The sequence below is a fragment of the Pelobates fuscus genome, chromosome 7, assembly GCF_036172605.1.
Source record: "Pelobates fuscus isolate aPelFus1 chromosome 7, aPelFus1.pri, whole genome shotgun sequence".
NCBI lineage: Eukaryota > Metazoa > Chordata > Amphibia > Anura > Pelobatidae > Pelobates > Pelobates fuscus.
In genome coordinates, this window is record NC_086323.1 from 2,144,855 (window position 1) to 2,162,768 (window position 17,914).

The following is a 17,914-nucleotide window of genomic DNA, read 5'->3' on the forward strand; positions in this document are numbered from 1 at the left end:
GTGTCACTGAGCCCCGCGTATACAGACCCCCCACACCACACCCCGTACTGTGTTACTGAGCCCCGTATATTAAAAAAATCTTCAACATTTTGCATATTTTATAATTACAGTATGAGGATGCAGAGACTATTTCTGATGACAGAGCTGTGATAATATCCGATACCCTCCTAGCAGCCGGGAATGGACTTCTGTTCTGATTACAATAAATTGATAACGCCACTTGTTTTTGGATGCAAATATTTATTGAATCAAAGTTTACAGCAGACAATGCATTCTGAGAGTTTATTTATTTTAACAGACTTTCTCTTTTCTATATTCTGCATAGATAATAAGTGTGTAGTCTCCAGCGGCATGTTCATATCATGCTGGCGTCTTTCGGGTGCTCAGGAGCAGGCTGCGTGGGCATCTACTGTCTCAAACAGATCTATAGATTGGTCTACGATGGCTTGCTCATCTCTAGGTTCACCTGTAAGGTAAGAACAGGAGATCAATGGAAAGTACATCAGACAATCAGGGGACGGGGGAGCAGAGTGTTTATGGGGGCGCTGAGGGGGTCATGCTTTTCGAGTTATTCCGGTCAGCGCTGTGGAGCATGTTGGCGATATAGTAACAGAAAGCACGTTTTCTCGGGGAGATGAAAAGCCGTAGCAGGTTTTTGTTACGAGTACTGCGAGATGTGAAGAAATAGAATTGCACATTGCTATAGAGTGTGGTGCTGCAGTATTTTGCAGGATAATTGAAAATAGGAATGAACACTTACCTGCAGCCACACAGCTGAAGCCAATGGCCACCGGGGTCACGCTCCTTGGGGCGCATCCTTTAGCACAGCGCAGTACTGGGTGCACAGAGTAACATGTCGACTCCCACGCTTCCTTTTCCAATGTCACAGTCGCTCGCTCCATTTTACACGCTGCAACAAAATACAACAATAGTTATTGGAGCCATTCCTTCCCCAGAGAGATCTATTAAAGTGCTTCGATGAGATGGGCCTACTGAGTCTGACAGTTTATAATATACGCAGCCAGTTCAGGGTTTGATTCTCCTCTCAAATTATTTGTAAACACCTACCTATCGAAGCGTTATCTATTTTCCAGAATGGAAGGTGTAAATTGAATTAAATGTTGTAGAAATCTTTATTAATCATTGTTTAATGGGCAGTAAAAACGTCTGACATGGGGGAACCACGTTCTAAAATGTTTTGACTACTAACAATGGGGGGATGGGAGCCAGGGCAGTTTTGGCACCATAACCACTACAGAGCACTAGGGAGACTATCTGTTTGTGGCGAGATTGGTCTCGTCACATCAGTTGCTCCTGTCCCCCAGCAGCAGAGTGAATTGCAGGGAATTGGGAGCCCAGTCTCCATTCCCCAGCAGCATGCTGAGTTACAGGGGGCAGAGATAGTTGCTCCTGTCCCCCAGCAGCAGAGTGACTTGCAGGGAATTGGGAGCCCAGTCTCCATTCCCCAGCGGCAGGCTGAGTTACAGGGGGCAGAGATAGTTGCTCCTGTCCCCCAGAAGCAGAGTGAATTGCAGGGAATTGGGAGCCCAGTCTCCATTCTCCAGCGGCAGTGTGATCTGCAGGGAATTGGGAGCCCAGTCTCCATTCCCCAGCGGCAGAGTGTCCTACAGGGAATAGAGAGCACAGTCTCCATTCCCAAGCGGCAGGCTGAGTTACAGGGAGCAGAGACAGTCGGTCTCCCCCTCCAGCAGCAGAGCTGTGTATCTAAAGGGAAGACAGTCGGTCTCCCCCTCCCACAACCAGGCTCCAACCAGGCTACTTCCATGGAAGCGCTGGCACCCGAGCAGAGTACCGCTGGTCTCTGCCCACTCAGCAACCCACCAAGGCAACCTACCAGTTCCCCGCACAGATGTGGTGAGGCACCTGGACATGGACAAGTTTCTCCTCTACCCAGGTGTAGTAACCATTTATTGTGGGTGGGCTGTACTGCTGATTGTGTTTTGCGCGTCGGCTGCTGGACTAACAAGGGCACTGACCGACAGGAGGTCAGATACCCTGTTAGTCTGTTTGGAAAAGGGGAGAGATGTGACGAGACCAATCTCGCCACATTGCATTGGAGGAGCCTGGTTGCCCACCTGTTGCCTCTGGACTATGGTCCCTGGGAGGTTTGGCCCTTGAAATAACAGATTTGGGCATAATGGATTTTTGTTGTGCTGCTGCTGGCCCTTTAACTCCCAGAGAAAGGATTTGTACTTTTAAATTGGCACTTCGAATGCCGTCGAAGTTCCGAAGTAGTCGAAGTGGCCGCCATTCGAAAATTGAACACGTGGCGGGGGCCATTTTAATTTAGTCGAACGCGTTCAGCGGTGCGTGCCCTTGAATCTATAGAACTAAAATCGGTTACACCTTTGCACGAACACCGCTGACCGTTACCTTCAGGAACTTCAACGCTTCGACTGGAATCGAAGTGAGTTCGAAAATTCGAACGCACTGCTAGACTGGGCTATTTGCACGAACGGTCCTGTTCATGCATTCGAATGGGACTTAGACATTTTTCTGTGTGGAATTGACCAACCGCACAGCCCAAATCTATGGAACTCCTTTGGGCATGAAAATGTGCTTGCAGTCGGTCAAATAAGACTTTCCCTTAACTTTTTAACCCCTGAACTGATTGCCCTGATTTTTGAGTATGTGTTTATTTTCAGCATGCTGATTATGAAAATGTGAATGGAATGTATATTTTAGAAGTTATTAATATTTTGTAAAAACTGTATTCCTCTGCCTGTGATAATTTTATTACCCATTGTGTTCAGTAATCATATCACAGGCAGAGGGGAGGATTTTGTGTGGGAGTGTCTGTGTGTATTGTACGGTTTGATTGGTTGTTCTGTAAAACCCTGTGGGCAGTACTATGTTTGTGGATTGGGAATAAAAGAGGCTGTATGTGCTAGTACAGTCAGACCACTGCTCTACCCTCAACACGGAGCTCTGTCTCGACTTTGGGGGGATTTAATGTATGCTGTTAGAGACTGATTGCCAGGAGTGTAAGCCGCTTGGATGCTTTTCCTGTTTGTCTGCTAGCAGCTATTCGTGAGGTTCCGGTTCGGGAGTTTGGTGTTCTGCAGTAGCTGTGCCTGTATCTCTGGAAGGGGAAGATCTACTAAACGGCTGTTAACCCCTTTTTATGCCTGGGGGATGCCGTTACACTGTTTAAAGAATTTACCTCCTGTGCAAGTATCATCGAGGAGAGTCCATGAATCACTAAAACTGTGGACATCTGTGGCGAGTGAACCGTCTGGCCTCTGGTATTCCCGCTCTGTCTCCCCATCATGGAGTCCACACATTCCACAAGTCTTACCGCGCATCCACATTGCTGTGTGAATCTACATTGATATTAAAACAAGGCGTTAGGATACTCAGAATTCACTTGTGATAGTATCCTTTTGGATGGGTCCATATAAAGGCTGTGAGCGCTGTGGAGACAGAACCTTCCATCTCTCCGCGCTGACACCCTATCAATACCTACCAGGAGCACCGTGACCTACCTGACTGGTCTTTCCACCATAGTAAAGTCTCTCAATGCCAAAGTCTGGGGCGATGAGAACATAGGCCCCTTCTTCCTCACTGATCTTGATAAGTGGATCTACATGGATTTATAAACAGGTCTATTAAACTTCTAATAACTGGATAATATACTAGTAATGCTGCATTTTCTCATAGTATTGTGACTTCCATCCTTTATTGGTATTGTTACTTCCTATGCTATCATAGTATCGGTACTTCCATCCTATCATAGTATCGTTACTTCCATCCTATCACAGTATGTTACTCTTATCCTATCATAGTATCGTTACTTCCATCCTATCATCGTATTGTTACTCCCATCCTATCACAGTATGTTACTCCCATCCTATTATAGTATGTTACTTCTATCCTATATATACTTACTCTCATCCTATCATAGTATCGTTACTCCATCCTATCATAGTATCGTTACTCCCATCCTATCATAGTATCGTTACTCCCAGCCTATCATAGTATTGTTACTCCCATTCTACCATAGTATCGTTACTCCCATCCTATCATAGTATCGTTACTTCCATCCTATCATAGTATTGTTACTTCCATCCTATCACAGTATGTTACTCCCATCCTATTATAGTATGTTACTTCTATCCTATATATTGTTACTCTCATCCTATCATAGTATCGTTACTCCCATCCTATCATAGTATCGTTACTCCCATCCTATCATAGTATCGTTACTCCCATCCTATCATAGTATCGTTACTCCCATCCTATCATAGTATCGTTACTCCCATCCTATCATAGTATCGTTACTCCCATCCTATCATAGTATCGTTACTCCCATCCTATCATAGTATCGTTACTTCCATCCTATCATAGTATCGTTACTCCCATCCTATCATAGTATCGTTACTCGCATCCTACCATAGTATCGTTACTCCCATCCTATCATAGTATCGTTACTCCCATCCTATCATAGTATCGTTACTCCCATCCTATCATAGTATCGTTACTCCCATCCTATCATAGTATCGTTACTCCCATCCTATCATAGTATCGTTACTCCCATCCTATCATAGTATCGTTACTCCCATCCTATCATAGTATCGTTACTCCCATCCTATCATAGTATCTTTACTCCCATCCTATCATAGTATCGTTACTCCCATCCTATCGTAGTATTGTTACTCCCATCCTATCATAGTATCGTTACTCCCATCCTATCATAGTATCGTTACTCCCATCCTATCATAGTATCGTTACTCCCATCCTATCATAGTATCGTTACTCCCATCCTATCATAGTATTGTTAATCCCATCCTACCATAGTATTGTTACTCTCATCCTACCACAGTATTGTTACTCTCATCCTATCATAGTATCGTTACTCCATCCTACCACAGTATTGTTACTCTCATCCTATCATAGTATCGTTACTCCCATCCTACCACAGTATTGTTACTCTCATCCTATCATAGTATCGTTACTCCCATCCTATCATAGTATCGTTACTTCCCATCCTATCATAGTATCGTTACTTCCCATCCTATCATAGTATCGTTACTCCCATCCTATCATAGTATCGTTACTCCCATCCTACCATAGTATCGTTACTCCCATCCTATCATAGTATCGTTACTCCCATCCTATCATAGTATCGTTACTCCCATCCTATCATAGTATCGTTACTCCCATCCTACCACAGTATCGTTACTCCCATCCTATCATAGTATCGTTACTCCCATCCTATCATAGTATCGTTACTCCCATCCTATCATAGTATCGTTACTCCCATCCTATCATAGTATCGTTACTCCCATCCTATCATAGTATCGTTATTCTCATCCTATCATAGTATCGTTAGTCCCATCCTATCATAGTATTGTTAATCCCATCCTATCATAGTATCGTTACTCCCATCCTATCATAGTATCGTTATTCTCATCCTATCATAGTATCGTTACTCCCATCCTATCATAGTATTGTTAATCCCATCCTATCATAGTATCGTTACTCCCATCCTATCATAGTATCGTTATTCTCATCCTATCATAGTATCGTTACTCCCATCCTATCATAGTATTGTTAATCCCATCCTAGCATAGTATCGTTACTCCCATCCTACCATAGTATCATTACTTCTGTCCACGTTCTATTCCCCAGTTAAATCCTGTGGTTTCCTTACCGGAGCTGATCTCATAGGGAAGTTTATCCTTGGTGATTTCGGCTTTGTTAACCACAAGCTGGAGATGTTCAGCGTCCAACATTTCAATTTCACTACGGAAATAAAAAAAGTGTCTCTGAATAAAGTCTCACGTCGCAAGCGCTACATGTGCATACATAAGTTCTGAGAAATATGTTTGTCTGCGTCTCTGCTCTATGAAAGACTTGTGTCTGTCCTCACATCAGCATCTTCTGCAATTCTTACCCTACACAACTCCCCATCCTTACCAACAAGGATCCTTTCCTTCACAAATCTTCTCTAATTGTGCAGGGCTCTTATAACATCACACAACCAGCAATCAGCTTATACGCTTATCTGATCACATTTTGTTCATGTATGTCTAATTTGGATTTTTGTAATGACATCATGTTTGCAAGTATAGTACCGCCCTGCGGAACATGGTGGTGTTTTATAAATCATAATAGCAGTTATCGAATTAAGCAACAACCACAGCAACAAAGCCACAGCAGCAAGGTGAACTCACAAATTTCCAACTTTGACATTAACATCGTGAGATTCTGGAGTCTTGGCAGAACTCTTTGTCAGGAACATAAACTTGGCTTCGCTGGTGCAGTCCGCGGCCGCGACTTGGAAGCATTGTCCGGTCTTGGTAATATTAAGATAATTTCCATTGAAAGTGGTGACTTGGTCATTAGTTATGCTGCACTGGCCTGTTAAGTATTAGAAGATATTACTAGCATATATAATATTATATATATAACATTAACATAATGCATTTTGTACTATTACGTGTTATTATTACGCAGCTGTTATTGATACTCATTGATTATATGACTCAAACCCGTTAATGTGAGCTACTGCAACTGGAGTCCTATCCAATGAGCTATCTCACCATGTATCCTGCTCTATATCGCCCACGGGAGATTACCCACCTTGCATAGCTTGTGTCAGTGAGCTGTGGAAATCTGAGAAGAAATTCATGTTGGGGAGATGGACGGCTGAGGGTGCTGGGTTATAGGCGGCACTGATTGGTACTGGGATTTCGATGCCTGGGTAGTAGAGAGTGCTCTGTAAAACAGGAGTCAGAGGTTAAAAGCAGCACCATGACATAAAGGAGCAGGAATATAACACAGGCTCCAGTGAAAGGAAGATTTAACGGAGGCACTGTGCCTTTCCTTAATGCAAATAGGTTAATATTATTCCCATCTTATTGAGCTATGCTAAGGTCACACCCTGACACTTACTGGTACAAAAATAAGGCTGTGGAAATCACGTGATGTCAGCAGCCAATCAGAGGCTGGGATCCAGCATTCCACTGGTGGCGCACAGACTAATTCTGATGGCCAAGGTACGATGATACGGCTTATTGAACGGTAATAGCCGATATAGGCGCTCTGCATACTTACCCCTGGAATGCGTAGAAGAGCATTTACTGTCCTGGGATCAGAGAGAGAAAAGATCATCCTCGCCTCCCGGGATGGATTCTTCTGGTTACTTTCATATGCGCCAAGCATGTAGGCCACGCCAGGCAGGTACTTGTAAATCCTAGAAATAGAGAGAGGAGTCCGCCGTCTGAGCAGAGAACTTTATACTGCAGCTATTCGCAAAAGGCAACACCCCTTATTGGAGCAAATAGATCAAACCCTCTTATTGTAATTAAATTAATCTTATCTTCATAATGGGAAAGTCAGGTTTATCGTGGTCACATTAGCTAGTTTGTAGAATAATCAGGCCTGTAGTAAGCTTAGTGTTATGTCCTGGCGTGATCACGTGGGTCGCAGTAATTAGACAGAATAAATAAGGATAAAACCACGTGTCTTACATTTTGATGAGTGCTTTCAGTTTTGAAGAAACTTGATTCCACTGCATTTTTGTACTTATTGCTGCTTGATTTCCAAGCCGTCCTGCCTCTGTCTTGAGAGACACCTTGTATTGCTGGCAGTTGGGACCCCATTTCACGTCAGCCTAGATCAGACAGAAACACAGATTGTCCAGTTTGTGATGGATTAGTGGGTTAGAAGAGGACACTCAACACACAGCTAGGAAAATGACTACTCAGAACAGACACCCACAGTCCTCGCACAATCCACGCACAATCCACGCACAATCCACACACATTCCACACACAATCCACACACAATCCACACACAAACCACGCACAATCCACTCACAATCCTCACACATTCCACACACAATCCACACACATTCCACACACAATCCACGCACATTCCACGTACAAACCACACACAATCCACACACATTCCACACACAATCCACACACATTCCACACACATTCCACACACAATCCACGCACATTCCACGCACATTCCATGCACAATCCACTCACAATCCACGCACAATCCACACACAATCCACACACAATCCACGCACATTCCACGCACAAACCACACACAATCCACGCACATTCCACACACAAACCACACACAATCCACACACAATCCACACACAATCCACACACATTCCACACACAATCCACACACATTCCACGCACAATCCACTCACAATCCACTCACAATCCACTCACAATCCTCGCACAATCCACGCACAATCCACGCACATTCCACGCACAATCCACGCACAATCCACACACAAACCACACACAATCCACGCACATACCACGCACATACCACACACATTCCACACACATTCCACACACATTCCACACACAATCCCTGCACAATCCCTGCACAATCCACACACAATCCTTGCATAATCCACGCACAATCCTCACACAATCCTCACACAATCCTTGCATAATCCACGCACAATCCTCACACAATCCTTGCATAATCCCTGCACAATCCTCGCACGCATACTGATGGTGGCAACGTGCAGTATATACAGCTATTGGAAATTGTCCAGGTCATTACATTGTAGAAAAGAATGAGTGACGTTCACATTAATAAGTCCTTGGGATCTGTATTGACGAAGGGCATCCCTTTCAGAGGATTACAGGAGTTATACAGACATTGCAAGGACTGGAGGCAGGTCAATGTAAGCTGTGCCACGCCACACGCTGAAAGATGTCCGCTTCTTGGTCTGATTATTATTATTAAAATATTCTAAAACACATACCCGAGCTGCATGAGGGCTTTCCATGCGAACGTCGGCACAGACTCTGTAGCGGCTCTGTCCAGCGATGTCCACTACGTAGGCCTGAACCTGGGGTCTGGAGGAGTAATAATCTGTGAATGCAATCAGTTGGTAGCCTTGCTTTTTCTTGTCGTTTCTCAAAGCCTGGGCAGTAACCACCAGACATGGAGATTTCTTATCGCCAAGGAATCCTCTCTGAAAACAAAAATGTTCCTATTTGAGTGAGAATTTTCTGATTACTGGCCAAGAGAAAGATAGATCCAGACAGACAGAGACACACTGACATAGACAGACACACTGACAGAGACAGACAGAGACACACTGACAGAGACAGACACACTGACAGAGACAGACACACTGACAGAGACAGACAGAGACACACCGACAGAGACAGACACACTGACAGAGACAGAGACAGACTGACAGAGACAGACACACTGATAAAAGCAGATTGTGAGTGCGTAAATGTGCAGCACAGTGTGGGGAATCGACCAGTGATTCTCATTCTCACGTTCACCAATATATGGGAATATAAAGCTGTTTTCTTATGTTCAATATTTTGTGTGTATTTTTGAGGTTGTATTCCTGGAATTGAAAATGAGTCACTCTTGGCTGTTTCGCAATGACTTACGTTGCGGGCAGATCTTCGAGATGAGGAACTGCTGCTGCTGCTGCTGCTGGATGACGAAGATGTATAGCGGGAATGGCCAATAATGGAGCGCACCTTCCCGGCCACCCGCTTAATGCCATGTATCCCATGCTGCATGTAAAGTTAGCAGAACATGATTACACACACAGCTTGTCACATGGACCACCCGGTCAGGAAATTAATTTAAACAGAAAACTTACCACGATCCGTGAGGGCCTGAATCGCAACTGATAAACTTCCATCTAGAAAGAAGAATAACAGTTCAAATCTCTCCGCTCCCAGCAACATCATCAATAAATACACTGAGGCGATCATTCCAGAAATATCATGGGAAATCCCTTCCTGTTCAATGTTGGTCAGTCTGATGCTCAGTGAGTGCGTGCCAATGGGCACTCAGGATGGGTGGGGGCTTGTTACATTAAAAATAACTGCTCTATTAATTGCTCATTGTTTTCTCTCTGCCTTCTATCCGAGACCACGAGGGCTGCCCAGGGGCCTAGCTGCTGCTCCTGGTGGGTTAACGTTACCTGTTCAAGGTCGGTGTTTCTGCTGTTGCGGTGTCTCTGTTGAGAACGATCGTGTTGTTTCTGTCTGGAGTTTTCTTGGCTCCTCTGTTGAGGATGTCTGCGACTCTGCTGTCTGGAGTTTTGATAACCTTGCCTGTTGCTGGAGCTGGAGCTAGAGCTGGAGCTGCTGCTTCTTCCACTGCCACTACTGGAGCTGCTCCTCTGACTACTGCTGCTGCTGGAGCTGCTGGGTCTGCTGCCTCTGCTGCTGCTGGAGCTTCTGCTTCCCCTGGAACTGGAGCTGGAACTGGAGCTGGAGCTGTGGTTTTGCCTGCCACCAACTTTAGCAATATGTTCTCGCCTTTGAGTGCCTTGATGTGCTTCCTGTTTCTTGTGCTGCTGATGTGAACGCTGCTGACTTTCTGATGAAGACTGAGATGACTGACTGGATGAAGAGCTGGATGAACTAGGAGAACTTCTTCTATATTTTGGTTTATGAACCTTACTTTTCGGATACCTCTTGGACCACCTCCGATGTAAACTTTCATTTTTGGCCTAAAAAAATAAATATATATGAAACATTTGCATGAAAGATCATAAATGGCAATACAAATCCGGTAATAAGAAATAACAAGGAGAGAAACTCTGAGGCACGTCATATTCATCAGCTTGCTGCATAAGTAACCTACTGCAGCAACAAACCTTCTCCAAGAGCTATGGAGACCTCTGTGACAGTAGAAAGATTTTTATGAAGGTCTTTGTCTTGATTTAAAGAAGTGATTACTGAGCGAGTTTTCCATTTGAAGGATTTGTTACCAAGTAAAGGATTTTCACCTCTAGCAAGAAACAGTTATGTAATGTCTCTGTATAAACCAACTTACCAAATATTCATCAATTCCAAGGAAAGTTTTCAGTCTCTTCTGGATCACAGACTCGTCCAGCTGCTCCACGTCTTCATTGTCTTCTTCTACCAGAGCAATGATTTTAGAAGCAGCATTGGGTCCAGCTGTTACTTCCAGCTGCAGTTTCTCAATGGCTGGATCAACTTGATCTGTGATCACATGTGGAGAAGTCATGGATTAAAACATCCATCAAAAATCACTGATTGAACAGCATGTGGTCTATTGCCTAGGGCCCCTGAACAGCAGAACTTGGTACCCCGTATTCCTACACTAACACAAAGTCAGACTAAGTGTCCCCCACTTAATATACAAAATATGAAGTACTGTGAGAGTTACTTACTGGGTTTCACTTTGATCTGAAATTCGTGATCTCCAACTGCCTGGTACAAATAGGCAACTTTACTCGCTGCAAGAGTAGCTTCATGCCCCTCAGACACTTGGTACAATATGTGGCGTCTCTTAGGAGAAGATTTTGTTTTTTTATTGCCAGTACAAAATTTAACTGGGCCAACTTTTATACAGAATAGCTGCAAAGGCATGGTGGACTCGGGTTGTGTCACAGTTGCAAGATTGGCTTTGGATACAATTTCTTCAGAAACCCCCTGCAGAACAAAGGGATAGGTGCATGCTTAGAGGCAGGGAACAACATTTACTATGGTCAGGATCTAAGGATCAGATTTATCGCATAACATACAGTCGCGGTTGTGAGGGCTGGAGAGCTCCAAATCTTAAAACATTAAGACAGGGTGACAAAACACTTACTTTCTCTAACTGTAGGAACAATGCTTTATGGTACGCACCCAGAATTATTCCAATGCTTTATGGTACGCACCCAGAATGATTCCATTATATGTTTATTTAAAGAAACCTCCTATACAAGAAATAACCCATTCTGCTTATATCTATTTAACAACCATCAGTGGACGATATTTTCCGCAGTTATGAGGGAATCATGGAGACGGCCCTTAAGCACAGACTGGTTTTCTTATTGTTCCATATATTGTATTTATTTCATTTTATTGTGCCATCTTTATAATACTTAGACCTTCAAGTCGAATTTTATTAGTAATATACACGTAAGGGTTTTTAGAAGAACTTTCTCGCTGCTCGGAGCTGCAAATATACCGTCATTTTATAAAAACCAGAGTGGAAATGTTAAACGTTATACATGTCATTGTTTAACGTTAAATCACTTGTAAATATTTCATCTCCACGTACTGAACTAGAAGAGGCCCGGCTTGGTGTTTGCTTCTTACCATGTGCTGAAAATATGTTCTCATGGCACTAGTTTTATTAACCTCAGACGTATAAAAGACTAGTCCTGCCGGGTACTGTAAGTGGTACTGTAAGTGCTAGTCCTGCCGGGTACTGTAAGTGCTAGTCCTGCCGGGTACTGTAAGTGCTAGTCCTGCCGGGTACTGTAAGTGGTACTGTAATTGCTAGTCCTGCCGGGTACTGTAAGTGGTACTGTAAGTGCTAGTCCTGCCGGGTACTGTAAGTGGAGCCCTGTCCACGGAACCATCTCGCATGCAGTCAGTATATTTGGATATTTAATGTGAATTACCTTGCTGTGGTCCTCGACTGAACTCCTGTCATGTCTCTGGAAGTGAGTCTTTACAATATCTACGACAGCTCTGTCTGGTATAACTGATGTCTTCTTCACAGCATCCAACTCCTCAACATTTCTCGAAACAGCTATTACATTAGACCTTCAGGGGCAAAATGATTCATTTATCCACTTACATAATTTGCATCAGTTATTAAATGAGTAATTAGTATGTGCAATCGAACAAATGATTGAAAGACGTTGGTATTAATAATTGTAAAGCAACTGTAAAAATAAACGTTTCTTTTATTTGGAAGTTCAAGGGTTACCCCAACCCTAATAAAAACGATTTGTTTTTTTAGTTTGCAATGTCCTATGGGGCAAAAGTATAAGGTTTCCCCCTTAAATCCTGTAAAAAAGTTTCAAACACCAGGTGAAGGTCCCAACACTGACTTGCCCTCTGCGTCCTGACATCATCCCTGCACTCGCCTGGTCCAATCACAGACATTGAGAATCCTGCTGACTCTTACCCTCTGTGTCCTGACATCATCCCTGCCCCCGCCTGGTCCAATCACAGACATTGAGAATCCTGCTAACTCTTGCCCTCTGCGTCCTGACATCATCCCTGCCCCCGCCTGGTCCAATCACAGACATTGAGAATCCTGCTAACTCTTACCCTCTGTGTCCTGACATCATCCCTGCACTCGCCTGGTCCAATCACAAACATTGAGAATCCTGCTGACTCTTGCCCTCTGCGTCCTGACATCATCCCTGCACTCGCCTGGTCCAATCACAGACATTGAGAATCCTGCTGACTCTTACCCTCTGTGTCCTGACATCATCCCTGCACCCGCCTGGTCCAATCACAGACATTGAGAATCCTGCTGACTCTTGCCCTCTGCGTCCTGACATCATCCCTGCACTCGCCTGGTCCAATCACAGACATTGAGAATCCTGCTGACTCTTGCCCTCTGCGTCCTGACATCATCCCTGCACCCGCCTGGTCCAATCACAGACATTGAGAATCCTGCTGACTCTTACCCTCTGTGTCCTGACATCATCCCTGCACCCGCCTGGTCCAATCACAGACATTGAGAATCCTGCTGACTCTTGCCCTCTGCGTCCTGACATCATCCCTGCACTCGCCTGGTCCAATCACAGACATTGAGAATCCTGCTGACTCTTGCCCTCTGCGTCCTGACATCATCCCTGCACTCGCCTGGTCCAATCACAGACATTGAGAATCCGGCTGACTCTTGCCCTCTGCGTCCTTACATCATCCCTGCATTCGCCTGGTCCAATCACAGACATCGAGAATCCTGCTGACTCTTACCTTCTGCGTCCTGACATCATCCCTGCACTCGCCTGGTCCAATCACAGACATTGAGAATCCTGCTGACTCTTACCCTCTGCGTCCTGACATCATCCCTGCACTCGCTTGGTCCAATCACAGACATTGAGAATCCTGCTGACTCTTACCCTCTGCGTCCTGACATCATCCCTGCCCCCGCCTGGTCCAATCACAGACATTGAGAATCCTGCTGACTCTTGCCCTCTGCGTCCTGACATCATCCCTGCACTCGCCTGGTCCAATCACAGACATTGAGAATCCTGCTGACTCTTACCCTCTGCGTCCTGACATCATCCCTGCACTCGCCTGGTCCAATCACAGACATTGAGAATCCTGCTGACTCTTACCCTCTGCGTCCTGACATCATCCCTGCACTCGCTTGGTCCAATCACAGACATTGAGAATCCTGCTGACTCTTGCCCTCTGCGTCCTGACATCATCCCTGCACTCGCCTGGTCCAATCACAGACATTGAGAATCCTGCTGACTCTTGCCCTCTGCGTCCTGACATCATCCCTGCACTCGCCTGGTCCAATCACAGACATTGAGAATCCTGCTGACTCTTGCCCTCTGCGTCCTGACATCATCCCTGCACTCGCCTGGTCCAATCACAGACATTGAGAATCCTGCTGACTCTTACCCTCTGCGTCCTGACATCATCCCTGCACTCGCCTGGTCCAATCACAGACATTGAGAATCCTGCTGACTCTTGCCCTCTGCGTCCTGACATCATCCCTGCACTCGCCTGGTCCAATCACAGACATTGAGAATCCTGCTGACTCTTACCCTCTGCGTCCTGACATCATCCCTGCACTCGCTTGGTCCAATCACAGACATTGAGAATCCTGCTGACTCTTGCCCTCTGCGTCCTGACATCATCCCTGCACTCGCCTGGTCCAATCACAGACATTGAGAATCCTGCTGACTCTTACCCTCTGCGTCCTGACATCATCTCTGCACTCGCCTGGTCCAATCACAGACATTGAGAATCCTGCTGACTCTTACCCTCTGCGTCCTGACATCATCCCTGCACTCGCTTGGTCCAATCACAGACATTGAGAATCCTGCTGACTCTTGCCCTCTGCGTCCTGACATCATCCCTGCACTCGCCTGGTCCAATCACAGACATTGAGAATCCTGCTGACTCTTACCCTCTGCGTCCTGACATCATCCCTCTACTCGCCTGGTCCAATCACAGACATTGAGAATCCTGCTGACTCTTACCCTCTGTGTCCTGACATCATCCCTGCCCCAGCCTGGTCCAATCACAGACATTGAGAATCCTGCTGACTCTTACCCTCTGCGTCCTGACATCATCCCTGCACTCGCCTGGTCCAATCACAGACATTGAGAATCCTGCTGACTCTTACCATCTGCGTCCTGACATCATCCCTGCACTCGCCTGGTCCAATCACAGACATTGAGAATCCTGCTGACTCTTACCCTCTGTGTCCTGACATCATCCCTGCCCCCGCCTGGTCCAATCACAGACATTGAGAATCCTGCTGACTCTTACCCTCTGCGTCCTGACATCATCCCTGCACTCGCCTGGTCCAATCACAGACATTGAGAATCCTGCTGACTCTTACCCTCTGTGTCCTGACATCATCCCTGCCCCCGCCTGGTCCAATCACAGACATTGAGAATCCTGCTGACTCTTGCCCTCTGCGTCCTGACATCATCCCTGCACTCGCCTGGTCCAATCACAGACATTGAGAATCCTGCTGACTCTTGCCCTCTGCGTCCTGACATCATCCCTGCACTCGCCTGGTCCAATCACAGACATTGAGAATCCTGCTGACTCTTACCCTCTGCGCCCTGACATCATCCCTGCACTCGCCTGGTCCAATCACAGACATTGAGAATCCTGCTGACTCTTGCCCTCTGCGTCCTGACATCATCCCTGCACTCACCTGGTCCAATCACAGACATTGAGAATCCTGCTGACTCTTGCCCTCTGCGTCCTGACATCATCCCTGCCCCCGCCTGGTCCAATCACAGACATTGAGAATCCTGCTGACTCTTGCCCTCTGCGTCCTGACATCATCCCTGCACTCACCTGGTCCAATCACAGACATTGAGAATCCTGCTGACTCTTGCCCTCTGCGTCCTGACATCATCCCTGCACTCGCCTGGTCCAATCACAGACATTGAGAATCCGTCTGACTCTTACCCTCTGCGTCCTGACATCATCCCTGCACTCGCTTGGTCCAATCACAGACATTGAGAATCCTGCTGACTCTTACCCTCTGCGTCCTGACATCATCCCTGCACTCGCCTGGTTTAATCACAGACATTGACCACCATGACCACTTCAAATGACTGTTACTGACCCCTGCTACCATGAATATAAATATCTGGGGAAAATCCAGCATGTTTTAACCCCTTAAGGACCAAGCTTCTGGAATAAAAGGGAATCATGACATGTCACACATGTCATGTGTCCTTAAAGGGTTAAACATCTCTGTACAGTTAAAAGGGGAAGGCTGAATGTACAGATATTTGTATGAAGCAAGTAAAAGTTAGTTTATATATATATTTCTTTTATTTTATGTAAAAATTATAAGTATTTTACCAAAGAAAACAAATACAAATCTGCAATTTCTTACATAAAAAACTTGTTTAAAATGGTAAAGAAATGAACATGTAATGCATAATATTCCATATTCCCAATGAGTTTTAATTCATTCCTTCCTTGTTTAAATGTTAATATTTTAAAAAGAGGACCATTACCCATAAATAAAGTAATTTTTTTTGTGTTTAAACAGCAAAGTATCCAGTCCATTTGACTAGGCTCATGTTTGGGAGAATCTGCCCAGTTCTCACCTCGACCCCCTGCCTTTATTCCCCTCTACTGGACCATCCTGTGCCACAACCAATCCATGGTGTTTCCCTCACCACATGCTGCCAGGAATGTAAAATAAGCGGCCATCACGCAGAGACCGAGACTCACAGGGTGACGGAATAAGGGTTATAAAATGAGCTTGTCTGCCCGAAGAGGGATCGCACTCCGTTGATGCTTCATGGGTGAAACTTCCACTTTATTTGTAATGGTATGAAAGTGCTCCTGGGATCTAGATATCCAGATATTGTAATTGTGTCGCTGAATGTTTCTCATCTCATGGACTTTGGAAAGGAAGAGAAGTTGAGTTGATCTCCTGAAGCACCTTCCACTGAGCTTCTCACCAGCTGTTAAGCCTGTATCATTTCGATAAAGACCTACATGTATTGTAATCTACATGTAAGCCATTTGTTTTAATTTGTTTTACTGTTTAATGACTCGTCCCTCCCCATCTCACCGCTATCTCCTCAATCACCACCAACTTCCGTTAACCTGTTATTTAGGTCAGTTGACTGTAGAATTGGGGACTATATTTCTCTCAATTCTACAAAGTTGGTTGAACTCTGAATTTGCATGTTACACCATTGCATGTTAGAATTCAAAGTGAATTTAAGGTTTATGGTCTAAATAGCTGCAGTCGCTATGCTTTCCATTTTAATTGTTGGAAAGGATAGTGCCCACTTGGTTGTCTCAGTGGGCACTATCCTCGTAGATTGTAAACTCACATAGCACATTGTATAAACATGCCACAAATGTCACGGACACGGCTACCTTCCATGTAGTATGTCTATATCTATCGCTCTGTCTGTCGATTGACTCTGGGTAAGGGTTCTATACAAGAAAGAAATATTAAACAATACCTTGCCACAACCATATCATGATCCTGCTGTAAGGGAGTAGTTTCAATCTTTAGATTTTTCTCTTTCATGTTGATTTTGGCTACGAATTTTGCAGGAAGGGATGTTTGAAGCTTAGCGTGATGCTCAAGCCCCGACTGAATTAAAGGTGTATTCACTCCCATAGTAGCAATGCTATGAACAGAAACACTGCAAAAGAATGAAAGGATTGTATCATGAGTTTAGCGTCCTGCCGACAGACGTACAATGTGATCAATAAACTTATTCTCAAATTCGCTTTCAGAATATAAAGGAATGCTATCAGGGTTATTCAATAAAGGGACAATTCAAGGTGACTTCAAAGAGAATTTCAAGTTAAAGGGAGAGAAAACAAACTGAAAGTATTGTTGGATCTTTCCAATTTTTAACTTTGAATTCACCTTGAAATCTCACTTTAGTGAGGAACCATAAGACCCCAGATTAGGATTTACACGC

The 17,914-nt window shown here is 44.9% G+C and overlaps 1 protein-coding gene across 1 annotated transcript in view; it reads right to left on the reverse strand.

Moving 5' to 3' along the window:
* Positions 1 to 233: 233 nt before the first annotated feature.
* The window catches only part of LOC134568918 (vitellogenin-A2-like), a 36,636-nt gene continuing 18,955 nt past the window's right edge, over positions 234 to 17,914 (reverse strand). The window contains exons 19-35 of the mRNA XM_063427628.1: positions 17,444 to 17,629; positions 12,410 to 12,554; positions 11,186 to 11,447; positions 10,825 to 10,994; positions 9,965 to 10,498; positions 9,638 to 9,679; positions 9,420 to 9,548; positions 8,771 to 8,983; positions 7,497 to 7,639; positions 7,081 to 7,219; positions 6,607 to 6,742; positions 6,198 to 6,384; positions 5,675 to 5,766; positions 3,507 to 3,604; positions 3,185 to 3,344; positions 761 to 910; positions 234 to 466 (exon numbers count right to left, since the gene is read on the reverse strand). Of these exons, the coding sequence (XP_063283698.1) occupies positions 384 to 466; positions 761 to 910; positions 3,185 to 3,344; positions 3,507 to 3,604; positions 5,675 to 5,766; positions 6,198 to 6,384; positions 6,607 to 6,742; positions 7,081 to 7,219; positions 7,497 to 7,639; positions 8,771 to 8,983; positions 9,420 to 9,548; positions 9,638 to 9,679; positions 9,965 to 10,498; positions 10,825 to 10,994; positions 11,186 to 11,447; positions 12,410 to 12,554; positions 17,444 to 17,629 (2,869 nt within the window). The 3' untranslated portion in view covers positions 234 to 383. The remainder of the gene's footprint in view (positions 467 to 760; positions 911 to 3,184; positions 3,345 to 3,506; positions 3,605 to 5,674; positions 5,767 to 6,197; positions 6,385 to 6,606; positions 6,743 to 7,080; positions 7,220 to 7,496; positions 7,640 to 8,770; positions 8,984 to 9,419; positions 9,549 to 9,637; positions 9,680 to 9,964; positions 10,499 to 10,824; positions 10,995 to 11,185; positions 11,448 to 12,409; positions 12,555 to 17,443; positions 17,630 to 17,914) is intronic.